General features: G+C 43.4%; 1 protein-coding gene across 2 annotated transcripts in view; it reads left to right on the top strand.

The window, feature by feature from the left end:
• LOC132095612 (rab3 GTPase-activating protein catalytic subunit-like) overlaps window positions 1-12,500 on the top strand; it is a 64,666-nt gene that overhangs the window by 28,317 nt on the left and 23,849 nt on the right. For both annotated transcript variants that reach the window (XM_059500754.1, XM_059500753.1), the window contains exons 8-12: window positions 1-59; window positions 8,585-8,666; window positions 9,934-10,002; window positions 12,174-12,247; window positions 12,323-12,415. The exon at window positions 1-59 is cut by the window's left edge and continues 41 nt beyond it. In XM_059500754.1, coding sequence (XP_059356737.1) covers window positions 1-59; window positions 8,585-8,666; window positions 9,934-10,002; window positions 12,174-12,247; window positions 12,323-12,415 — 377 coding nt within the window. The remainder of the gene's footprint in view (window positions 60-8,584; window positions 8,667-9,933; window positions 10,003-12,173; window positions 12,248-12,322; window positions 12,416-12,500) is intronic.

Genomic DNA, 12,500 nt, shown 5'->3' with positions numbered 1-12,500 from the left:
CCGCTTCACCTTCGTCCTGCAGGACGGGCAGCAGTGCTCATGGCCACAGCAGCCTCCAGGTGCGTCTTGCCTCAATATAATTCTCAGCCTCTGTCCATTACTCACCAGATCCTCAGTTTCCTTTACCTGAGCCTCAGTCCCCCACCTGATCCTCAGTCCATCACTCACCTGTTTCCTTTACCTGAGCCTCAGTCCATCACTCACCTGGTCTACAGTTTCCTTTACCTGAGCCTCAGTCCCCCACCTGATCCTCAGTCCATCACTCTCCTGTTTCCTTTACCTGAGCCTTGGTCAATCACTCACCTGGGTCTCGATCCATCACCCACTTTAGCCTCAGAGACTCAGTCCCTCTCCTGAACCTCGGTCCATCACCCGCCTAAGCCTCGGTCCATCACCCGCCTGAGCCTCGGTCCAGCACTCACCTGAGCCTCGGTCCACCACTCTCCTGAGCCTCGGTCCACCACTCTCTTGAGCCTCGGTCCATCAATCTCTTGAGCCTCGGTCCATCACCCGCCTGAGCCTCGGTCCATCACCCGCCTGAGCCTCGGTCCATCACCCGCCTGAGCCTCGGTCCATCACTCGCCTGAGCCTCGGACCATCACTCACCTGAGCCTCGGTCCAGCACTCACCTGAGCCTCGGTCCAGCACTCACCTGAGCTTCGGTCCAGCACTCACCTGAGCCTCGGTCCAGCACTCGCCTGAGCCTCGGTCCAGCACTCACCTGAGCCTCGGTCCACCACTCACCTGAGCCTCGGTCCAGCACTCACCTGAGCCTCGGTCCATCACTCACCTGAGCCTCGGTCCAGCACTCACCTGAGCCTCGGTCCACCACTCACCTGAGCCTCGGTCCACCACTCACCTGAGCCTCGGTCCAGCACTCACCTGAGCCTCGGTCCAGCACTCACCTGAGCCTCGGTCCACCACTCACCTGAGCCTCGGTCCACCACTCTCTTGAGCCTCGGTCCATCAATCTCTTGAGCCTCGGTCCATCACCCGCCTGAGCCTCGGTCCACCACTCTCCTGAGCCTCGGTCCACCACTCTCTTGAGCCTCGGTCCATCAATCTCTTGAGCCTCGGTCCATCACCCGCCTGAGCCTCGGTCCATCACCCGCCTGAGCCTCGGTCCATCACCCGCCTGAGCCTCGGTCCATCACCCGCCTGAGCCTCGGTCCATCACTCGCCTGAGCCTCGGACCATCACTCACCTGAGCCTCGGTCCAGCACTCACCTGAGCCTCGGTCCAGCACTCACCTGAGCTTCGGTCCAGCACTCGCCTGAGCCTCGGTCCAGCACTCGCCTGAGCCTCGATGCATCACTCGCCTGAGCCTCGGTCCATCACCCGCCTGAGCCTCGGTCCATCACCCGCCTGAGCCTCGGTCCATCACCCGCCTGAGCCTCGGTCCATCACCCGCCTGAGCCTCGGTCCATCACTCGCCTGAGCCTCGGTCCATCACTCGCCTGAGCCTCGGTCCATCACCCGCCTGAGCCTCGGTCCATCACCCGCCTGAGCCTCGGTCCATCATCCGCCTGAGCCTCGGTCCATCACCCGCCTGAGCCTCGGTCCATCACTCTCTTGAGCCTCGGTCCATCACTCGCCTGAGCCTCGGTCCATCAATCTCTTGAGCCTCGGTCCATCACTCGCCTGAGCCTCGGTCCATCACTCTCTTGAGCCTCGGTCCATCACCCGCCTGAGCCTCGGTCCAGCACTCACCTGAGCCTCGGTCCAGCACTCACCTGAGCCTCGGTCCAGCACTCGCCTGAGCCTCGGTCCAGCACTCGCCTGAGCCTCGGTCCATCACCCGCCTGAGCCTCGGTCCATCACCCGCCTGAGCCTCGGTCCATCACCCGCCTGAGCCTCGGTCCATCACCCGCCTGAGCCTCGGTCCATCACTCGCCTGAGCCTCGGTCCATCACTCGCCTGAGCCTCGGTCCATCACTCGCCTGAGCCTCGGTCCATCACTCTCTTGAGCCTCGGTCCATCACTCTCTTGAGCCTCGGTCCATCACTCGCCTGAGCCTCGGTCCATCAATCTCTTGAGCCTCGGTCCATCAATCTCTTGAGCCTCGGTCCAGCACTCACCTGAGCCTCGGTCCAGCACTCGCCTGAGCCTCGGTCCAGCACTCGCCTGAGCCTCGGTCCAGCACTCGCCTGAGCCTCGGTCCAGCACTCGCCTGAGCCTCGGTCCAGCACTCGCCTGAGCCTCGGTCCATCACCCGCCTGAGCCTCGGTCCATCACCCGCCTGAGCCTCGGTCCATCACCCGCCTGAGCCTCGGTCCATCACCCGCCTGAGCCTCGGTCCATCACCCGCCTCGGTCCAGCACTCGCCTGAGCCTCGGTCCAGCACTCGCCTGAGCCTCGGTCCATCACCCGCCTGAGCCTCGGTCCATCACCCGCCTGAGCCTCGGTCCATCACCCGCCTGAGCCTCGGTCCATCACCCGCCTGAGCCTCGGTCCATCACCCGCATCAAAGGAGCTCATTCAAATACTGAGGTGCAAAACCATTCAGGGCTTTATAAGTAATAAGCAATAAGGGAGCCAGTGCAGTGTTGACAGGACCGGGCTAATATGGTCATACTTCCTGGTTCTAGTAAGAACTCTTGCTGCTGCATTTTGGACTAGCTGTAGTTTGTTTACTAAGCGTGCAGAACAACCACCCAATAAAGCATTACAATAATCTAACCTTGAGGTCATAAATGCATGGATTAACATTTCTGCATTTGACATTGAGAGCATAGGCCGTAAATTAGATATATTTTTTAGATGGAAAAATGCAGTTTTACAAATGCTAGAAACGTGGCTTTCTAGGCAAGGCAAGACAAGGCAAGGCAAGGCAAGTTTATTTATATAGCACATTTCGTACACAATGGTAATTCAAAGTGCTTTACATAAAAGAAAGTAAAATAGTAATGAAGAAAAATAATAACAAGAATAAAACAAGCAATTTTAAAACTTTTAAAATTATTAAAACTGTACTTATTTAAAATGAATTTAAAACAGTAAGAAAATGATTTTACATAAAATGTAATAAAAAAACAGTGAAAATATATATTGCAATCAGTTCGGACATTGCACAGTGCTCATTCAATAAATGCACAGCTAACAGATGAGTTTTAAGTCTAGATTTAAATGTCACCAGTGTTTTAGCACATCTGATCTCTTCTGGAAGCTGATTCCAACTGCGGGCGGCATAGTAACTAAAGGAGGACTCCCCTTGTTTTGTGTGAACCCTTGGTATTTCTAACTGACTCGATCCTAATGATCTGAGTGCTCTGTTAGGTTTATATTCAGTGAACATATCTGCTATATATTTCGGTCCAAGTCTTGGCTGGAAACAAAAGATCTAATGCAATGTTTTTTAAATGATAGTATGCTGATTTAGTTACTGCTTTGACATGACTATTGAAACTAAGGTCTGTCTCCAGAATCACACCAAGATTCCTGACTTGATTTTTAGTTGTTTGACCCCTAGAGTTAAGGTATGCATTCACCTTGAACACTTCATCTTTGTTTCCAAATGCAATGACTTCAGTTTTTGTTTAACTGAAGAAAGTTCTGGCACATCCAACTATTAATTTCATCAATGCATTGGCAGAGGGAGTCAATGGGGCGGTAGTCATTTGGAGATAAGGCTAGGTAAATCTGGGTATCATCAGCACAGCTGTGATAGGCAATTTGGTTCTTTCTCATTATTTGACTTAGGGGAAGCATATACAGGCTAAACAAGAGCGGTGCAAGAATTGACCCTTGTGGGACTCTGCATGTCATGGACGTCCACTTAGACTTATGCTCTCCTAGACTCACATAATAACCTCTCCCTTCTAAGTATGACCTGAACCATTTGAGTACCATCCCAGAAAGCCCGACCCAGTTTTCCAGTCTCTCTAGTAGTATGTTATGATCGACAGTGTCAAACGCAGCACTGAGATCTAGCAATACCAGCACCGATATTTTGCCAGAGTCACAATTTAAGCGAATATCATTTATTATCTTAATGAGTGCTGTCTCTGTGCTGTGATGCGGTCGAAAACCAGATTGAAAATTGTCCAGGTATCCATTTGAGTGTAAGTATTTGTTCAGCTGATTAAAAACTACCTTTTCTATAATTTTACCTATAAAAGGAAGATTAGATATTGGTCTAAAATTGCTCAAAATGGTGTTATCAAGATTGCTCTTTTTCAGGAGGGGCGTAACAACTGCATTTTTTAAGGAGTTTGGTAATGTCCCAGAAAGAAGTGAGGCGTTCACCACTTCTAAAAGATCTGCTTCTAAGCAGTTAAACACATTTTTGAAAAAAGATGTGGGAAGTGTGTCAAGATAGCAGGTTGATGATTTTAGGTGCTGCACTATGTCTTCCAGAATTTTGCTATCAATTGCTTCAAAAATCGACATAGTATCTTTTTGATATTGTGGCCGAATCTGTCTGACCTCTGCATTACTTGAGGATGTGCTAATCGCCTTCCTGATATTGATGATCTTCTCAGAAAAGAAGGATGCAAACTCATTGCATTTGCTGTCTGAGAGCATTTCACTGGGAATCTGACTTGGGGGGTTTGTCAGTCTCTCAACAGTGGCAAAAAGAGTACGAGTGTTATTTAAGTTACTGTTAATAAGGTTTGAGAAGAAATTCTGTCTATCTGTGGCTAGTTTCACATTAAAAGCATGAAGGCTGTCTTTGTAGATGCTATAGTGAATTTCAAGTTTTGTCTTCCGCCACATCCGCTCTGCTTTTCTGCATTGTCTTTTCATAGTCTGAACTGCTGTTGATCTTCTCCAAACTGATTTCTGTCTGTTTGTTTTCTTTCTGATTATTATTGGAGCAATATAATCAATAACATTCTTAACGTTTGAGTTGAATGAATCAAGGAGAGTATCAACAGAGTCTGCAGAAATGCTTGGTGTTAAAGATATAGCCTCCATAAATAGTACACTTGTGTTCTCGTTAATACATCTCCTTCTGACAGAGACCGATCTAGATTCAGTTGTAGCAGACAACAAAATTTCAAAGAAAATACAGAAATGATCAGATAGTGCTATGTCCTTAATAATAATGGATGAAATGTGAATTATCTATGTGAATATTAAAATCCCCTGCAATAGCAAAACAGTCAAACTCTGAGGAAATCATTGATAACATTTCTGTGACCTCTTCAACAAAGGCTGGAGAGTATTTTGGAGGCCTGTAAATAATAAAAAAACAGAATGCGTGGAGCACCTTTCAGCACAATCCCTAGATATTCAAAAGACAAGTACTGACCAAATGACACTTTCTTGCATTGATAGACATCTTTAAATATAGCAGCTACACCCCCACCTCTCCTAACAGTCCTGCAGACACTCATGTAAGTGAAGTTAGGAGGGTCTGCTTCATTAAGGACTGTTGCATTGCAGCTGTCTTCAAGCCATGTTTCGTTTAGAAACATAAATTCCAGATTGTTTGTGGTTATAAAGTCATTGATTAGAAATGATTTATTGTTTAGTGAGCGAATGTTTAAAGATGCTAACTTGATGGCTGTGCTTTGTGTCTTTACATCAATTTTAGTTTGATGCATAATAGGCCGCAGATTAGATGAGTTTGCCCTTCGGCTTGAAATGGCCTTAGACTTTCTATCACGTGATAAAACTGAAATAGAGAAAGCTACAGGCACACTGGGTTCCCGCTTGTTCTGTAGGCATTTGTGAATGTTGCTGTTATTATAGCGGGGACCCAACACATATCACTGAGAGCTGCTATCAGTTGTTTTTGGTTCACCTTCAGCAGATAGAGGGTTTGGGCCCTGGAGTTGTGGCAGTGGTCGAAGAGCTCTCGCAGGAGCAGGGACCACAGGTGTTGGTGGTTTTGGGGCCTGCCGTTTTTTTTGTGATATCTGCGGGCTTGCAGCAAATGAGTGAGAGAGTTTAGTACCAGAATACACCAATTCCTCCATTTTCTATGAGAAGCACAGAAGTGGAGATGCTGGAGAAAGTGATAATGTGTCTGGTGAGATGGGCTGTGTCTCTGGTGTTTCCGGTGGCTGTGATATGTTGTTCTGGCTTCCCTGGCTGTTTTCCAGAAAGTAATCCCTGGGTGCTGAATCCTGTAGCTGTTTTGATACATCACAGTCAGTCTGTGAGGAGCTCTTTCTAAGGAAAGATTGCTATCAAATAGCACACCTAGGTTCCTAACTGATGACGAAGAATTGACAGAGCAACCATCAAGTCTTAGACAGTGTTCTAGGTTATTACATGCAGAGTTTTTAGGTCCTATAATTAACACCTCTGTTTTTTCAGAATTTAGCAGTAAGAAATTACTCGTCATCCAGTTTTTTATATCGACTATGCATTCCATTAGTTTTTCAAATTGGTGTGTTTCACCGGGCCGCAAAGAAATATAGAGCTGAGTATCATCAGCATAACAGTGAAAGCTAACATGTTTCCAGATGATATCTCCCAAGGGTAACATATAAAGCGTGAAGAGTAGCGGCCCTAGTACTGAGCCTTGAGGTACTCCATACTGCACTTGTGATCAATATGATACCTCTTCATTCACTGCTATGAACTGATGGCAACAATACTTGGTAGGAACTCCTTTTACTTTAATTACTGCCTTAATTTGGCGTGGCATGGAGATGATCAGTTTGTGGCACTGCTGAGGTGGTCTGGAAGCCCAGGTTTCTTTGACAGTGGCCTTCAGTTCCTCTGCATTGTTTGGTCTCTTGTTTCTCATCTTCCTCTTGACAATAGCCCATAGAGTCTCTCTGGGGTTCAGGTCTGGTGACCAACACCATGGTCATTTAACCAACTTTTGGTGTTTTTTGGCAGTGTGGGCAGGTGCCAGATCCTGCTGGAAAATGAAATCAGCATCTTCAAAAAGCTGGTCAGCAGAAGGAAGCATGGAGTGCTCCAAAATGTCTTGGTAAATGGGTGCAGTGACTTTGGATTTCAAAAAACACAATGGACCAACACCAGCAGATGACATTGCACCCCAAACCATCACAGACTGTGGAAACTTAACACTGGACTTCAAGCAACTTGGGCTATGAGCTTCTCCACCCTTCCTCTAGACTCTAGGACCTTGGTTTCCAAATGAACCCCAAAACTTTCTCTTATCTGAAAAGAGGGCTTTGGACCACTGGGCAACAGTCCAGTTCTTCTTCTCTTAGCCCAGGTAAGACTCCTCTGACGTTGTGTGTGGTTCAGTAAATCTCTTGACACTTCTGTGTGTGGTGCTCTTGATGCCTTGACCCCAGCCTCACTCCATTCTTTGTGAAGTTCACTCAGATTCTTGAATCAATTTTGCTTGACAATCCTCATAAGGCTCTGATTCTCTCGGTTGGTTGTGCATCTTTTTCTTCCACACTTTTTCCTTCCAGTCAACTTTCTGTTAACATGCTTGGATACAGCACTCTGTGAACCGCCAGCTTCTTCGGAACTGAATGTTTGTGTCTTACCCTCCTTGTGAAGGGTGTCAATGATTGTCTTAACAACTGTCAGATCAGCAGTCTTCTCCATGATTGTGTAGCCTAGTGAACCAAACTGAGAGACCATTTTAGAGGCTCAGGAAACTTTTGCAGGTGTTTTGAGTTGATTAGCTGATTGGCATGTCATCATATTCTAATTTGTTGAGATCGTGAATTGGTGGGTTTTTGTTAAATGTGAACCAAAATCATCACAATTAACAGAATCAAAGATTAAACTGCACCTTTTAAATGGTGACAAACCCATCCAGTTAAACCCATCTTAAACGTAAGACACTCAGACTTAGACATTAGAGATCATGAATGTATCGTGTTTCCTCCAGTTTATCTTCTTTGTCTGGTCTTAAAAAGGTCTCAAATTCTCAGCCTGCAGTCATCAGTAACACAGATATATTTGTAGAAATAGACAACAATACATTGTGTGGGTCGAAATTATTAATTTCTCTTTTATGCCAAAAATTATTAGGATATTAAGTAAAGATCATGTTCCATGAAGATACTTTGTAAATTTTCTAGAGTAAATATATCAAAACTTAATTTTTTATTAGTAAAATGCATTGCTAAGAACTTCATTTGAACAACTTTAAAGATGATTTTCTCAATATTTAGATTATTTTGCTCCCTCAGATTCCAGATTTTCAAATAGTTGTATCTCAAATATTGTCTTCCTAACATAGGCTTATTTGTTCAGCCTCTCAGATTATTTAAAAAGCTTATTTTTCGAAAAATTGACCCTTATGACTGGTTTTGTGCTCCAGTGTCCCAAATCTGTTTCGGAGTCACTGTGCCGGCTGTTTCCCGTTTCCTCTTTATGTCCTGCCATTCATCGCATTATTACTGTGGTTCTTTGGTGATCTGGCCTGTTTCGCGGCGAGTGTGCAGGTTTTATTTGATACACTAGTGAATCTCTCTCTGTTTCCATGGATCCGTGTGTGCGGATCAGAACATCTCTGTCAATATCTCGCTCCTCAGCGCATTCTCCGCTCTGACTGTTTACCTCTGTATTAAGAAGCTGTTGACACAGGCAGATCATAATATTCCACGAATATCCTGAGTTGATTAACTTCTATATTACTTTTATCATGAATGAAAGTCAGAGTTAATATCACAGGAAGGCTGTGTTGTTTCAGACTTCGATGCGCTCCTCGCTGGAGAGGTGGGCGGCGTGGAGTTCGGAAAACTTCCCTTCGGAGCGTGTGAAGATCCCATCAGGTGAAGGTCACGCCGGCAATTAATCCTCAGAAATTACATTTACCTGAAGTAAAATAAACTTTAACTCCATCTACTAAAATAAATCAAATAAAAAATTTATAAAAACTGTATTGACATATACAAAAAAAAAATAAAACTACTAAATCTGACAGAAAAAAGGCACAACAAAATTAATAAACTTTAATAAAAAATTAAAGAGAAACTTAAAAAATATATCAGAATATTAATAAAAACTATTAAAGGATCTTGATTATGCTAAAATAAGACCGCTTCAGACTTTAAAGGGACAGGTCACACCAAAATGAGCTTGTTGTCGTCATTTGCTCTCCCTGTTGTTGTTCCAAACCCATTTTTTTTTTATATAACTGTAACTTGAATATGTTTTAGTCAGCAGCTAAAATAATAGAAATTGGACCTGTGTCCGAATACTGTGTATATGCAGGGGTGCACATAAGGTCCACGTGCGAGACCAAAATAAGAGATGCGCTGTATAAATAAGTTCTGACAGCGCATTTGCGTACGGATGATAGCTGTTAATGCACAATTACCATTAGATCTACAAACTGTACTGTATAAGATTTCTATTCAAATTTAAAATATAAATCTAGGCAACCCTACCCACTATTGTTTTCAAAGCACAATGCAAAACTGTGACATTTCTTTCACTGACGCTCTTCAGTCAGCAGTGCTAAACCTGGAAACAAATGCTGAGGTTGAAAACAATGAAATCTTATGAGAACCAGGCTGTATATATGGACCTGAGTGTATATTATTATTATAGCATTCCAGTAAAGGTCAGGTTACAGTAGAGTGAATCATTACTCTGAGATTCTGCCATATAGAAATGTCTGCGGCCTGCTGACATCACAATGACATCACTTCCTGTCTGAAGCTCTACAGATACACACTTTAATAACTTCTGACTGATCGTCTGACCTGAATTTAGACTCGATGAAAGCTGCAGTTTGAATATTGTTTCTGACAGAAATCAGGGGCTGATTGCATAAACTGCTTAGACTAGTCTTAAAATAGTCTTTTTTCCTTCAAGACTGGTTTTAAATTTGTCAATTTAGTTTCAAAAGAAGGTAAATTGGTCTAACCCTAATCTGGAAAGTAAGACTAGTTACCACTTGATCTTAAAATAGTGCAACCGGAGTGATTAAAGAGTCTCGTTCAGCTCACAAAAACACACATGAATAATCCTCTCAGATCTTCACTTCTTGGAGACTGGTTAATGTGAATTATATCTCTTTCTCTGCTCTTTCAGTGAACTTCATCTGGCAACCACCTGGCCGAACCTGACGGAGGGAATCGTGGTGGATAACGATGTTTACTCGTGAGCTCACAAAACACACACACACACACACACACACTGCACTGTTGTAAAAGAGACATTTTGTTCTCCTCGGATGATGAAAATAGACCGGCGCTCTAATGGCTTTTTTATAAGACGGAGTAATTCATGAATATGCATGAAGCGCGAGATCCATGTTTCGTCAGCTCCCGAGGGACCTGTCACCCTTCATGGTTCTTCACAGCTCCGCAGAGGAGCGCATCGCTGCATTATTTGACGCCTTTTAGTGCTTTTAGAGCTGCTCGCCACATTAACACTCGCTGCTGTTTCCTGGCGTGTGAGCTTGTGCTGATCGTCAGCTCCTTCTGAAGGAGAGCGAGAGCTTTCTGGAGTGATTTGAAGTGTTCTCGAGCAAACAGTGAGCGGCTCTCACTCACACTGATGTGATTCAACAGCTTTGCTGAAGCAGTAATCACACTCTTCATTTAGCTTTTGGTTATACTGCAAAAAACAAACAAAACACTTCAGCCTTTATCGTTATAAATGTATGAATGCATCACCCTAGTAAAAAAAGTCATACATTAATTTAAAACTAAGTATATCTCAAACCTGTTAACATATTCAGTGTCACATCGATTACTGATATAAAAATTATAATTAAACTTTATTTGGAGTGCTGCTTGTGCACAGTGCATATTTCTTAATATTAATCCTGAAATGTGTTTCAATGTCAGCATTGATGAGGATTGTACGATCTTTGAATTAGAGCCTGAACGATATGGGTTTTTTGGGGGCCGATGCCGATATTAAAGAAAGTCAGATACTGATATATCGGCCGATATTCTTTACGTGTAGGCTATCTTATAGTACAGTATAGTCAAAGATTTGGACACACTTCCCATTCGTATGTCCAAAATTTTAACTGGTACTGTATATAGAATACAATATAGCCTACAATAACGGAATATACACATATATATATATATATATATACACATATATATACATATATATACATATATATATATATATATATATATATATATATATATATATATTTTGCAATGATAACTCTAATGTGGTGAGCAAACACAGAGTATTTAACAATAAATTATTATTCAAAATGAGTCTGAAATCAGTGCACTTAACAGAAAACTTTACTTCACTTATTATAAATAACACAAATAGAACAAAATATATATAACTTGAATTAAGGAAACTGTGTAGCACAAGTAAGCTATTGCCAAACCAACAGTGGCAGGTTTGTGCAGGAAGAACATCTTTTCCAAATGTAAACATAAAATGAATAACTAATAAAAAATGAATCCTATTCTTTCAGAAACTCTGTTGTGTATGGTCTGGTAATCAAATGAACATGCAGAACATCTGTATTTAAATCGTCTTGCAGTCGGCACCACAACAGAACATGATAAAGCAGAATGGAGAAAATCATCATAAATAGACCGAGGCATCAGTTTACTGCTTGCAGTGTAGACATCATCACTGATTATAATGTGTTCTGTCCTACACCGGACACAAAATACAATAGAATTGCATCTCTACACTGAACTGGGTCACCAGTAGCAAACAATGGAGCGTGCTCTACTGGACAAACTAAGTAATTACCCCATTCAAAAGCATTTAATCTGCGTTATACATACATTCTGTAAAAAAAGAAATTTGGCGATACCGATATATTGACGACAGATTCATATCGGCCGATAATATCAGCTAAACAATACATCAGTGGGACTGAGAATAACATCGGTCTCTCAATGCAAAATACTTAAAGTGTACCTGAAGTATACTCACAGTAGTTCCACTTCAGCACAGTCAGATAAACTTAAGTATATGTGTAGTTGGAAGAAAGCACTATAGCTGCACGATTAAAGTGCATTAAGCACAAAATGAGTTGTTCCAATTTAGCAGACTTATTTATTACTACAGATTTGAGTCAGACACACTTGATTCAAAGTGATTCTCTATAAAACCTCATTGGCAGATATTACTTACTCGTTTCATATTGATGCATTTAAAACAAGACTTAATATCTGATGTTCTTTTGTTTCTCCATGAAATGGTTTAAGGTTTATATATTTGTACTGGATAACAAGACAGCAATACTGAGGAAGAACAGCATGTTCTGCAGTGTTCACGACGGCTCTCAGCATGTTTAACGCTGGAGGATGTTGTGTCTGATTGTGGTTTTTCAGTGATCTGGATCCTCTTCAGGCTCCTCACTGGTCGGTTCGCGTTCGGAAAGCAGACAATCCCCAGTGTTTGCTGGGTAAGAGCAGACGAGAACACAAACACAGCACTATCACTGAAAGCTGCATGTTTGTGATGATGTCTGGATCCTCAGGTGAGTTCCTGACCGAGTTCTTCAAGCTCTGCTGCCGCAAGGAAACCAGCGAAGAGATTCTGGGGAGGAACGCCGTCGACGAGGAGGGGAAAGGTCTGCTGTTAGCCATTCATTTACCACCTGAAATCAACAGATGCACTTCCAGAATTAAACTTTAGATCAAGTCATGTTTGCTTCT

Source organism: Carassius carassius, chromosome 19 (genome assembly GCF_963082965.1).
Source record: "Carassius carassius chromosome 19, fCarCar2.1, whole genome shotgun sequence".
NCBI classification, from domain to species: domain Eukaryota; kingdom Metazoa; phylum Chordata; class Actinopteri; order Cypriniformes; family Cyprinidae; genus Carassius; species Carassius carassius.
This window is presented reverse-complemented; position numbering and strand designations above follow the sequence as displayed.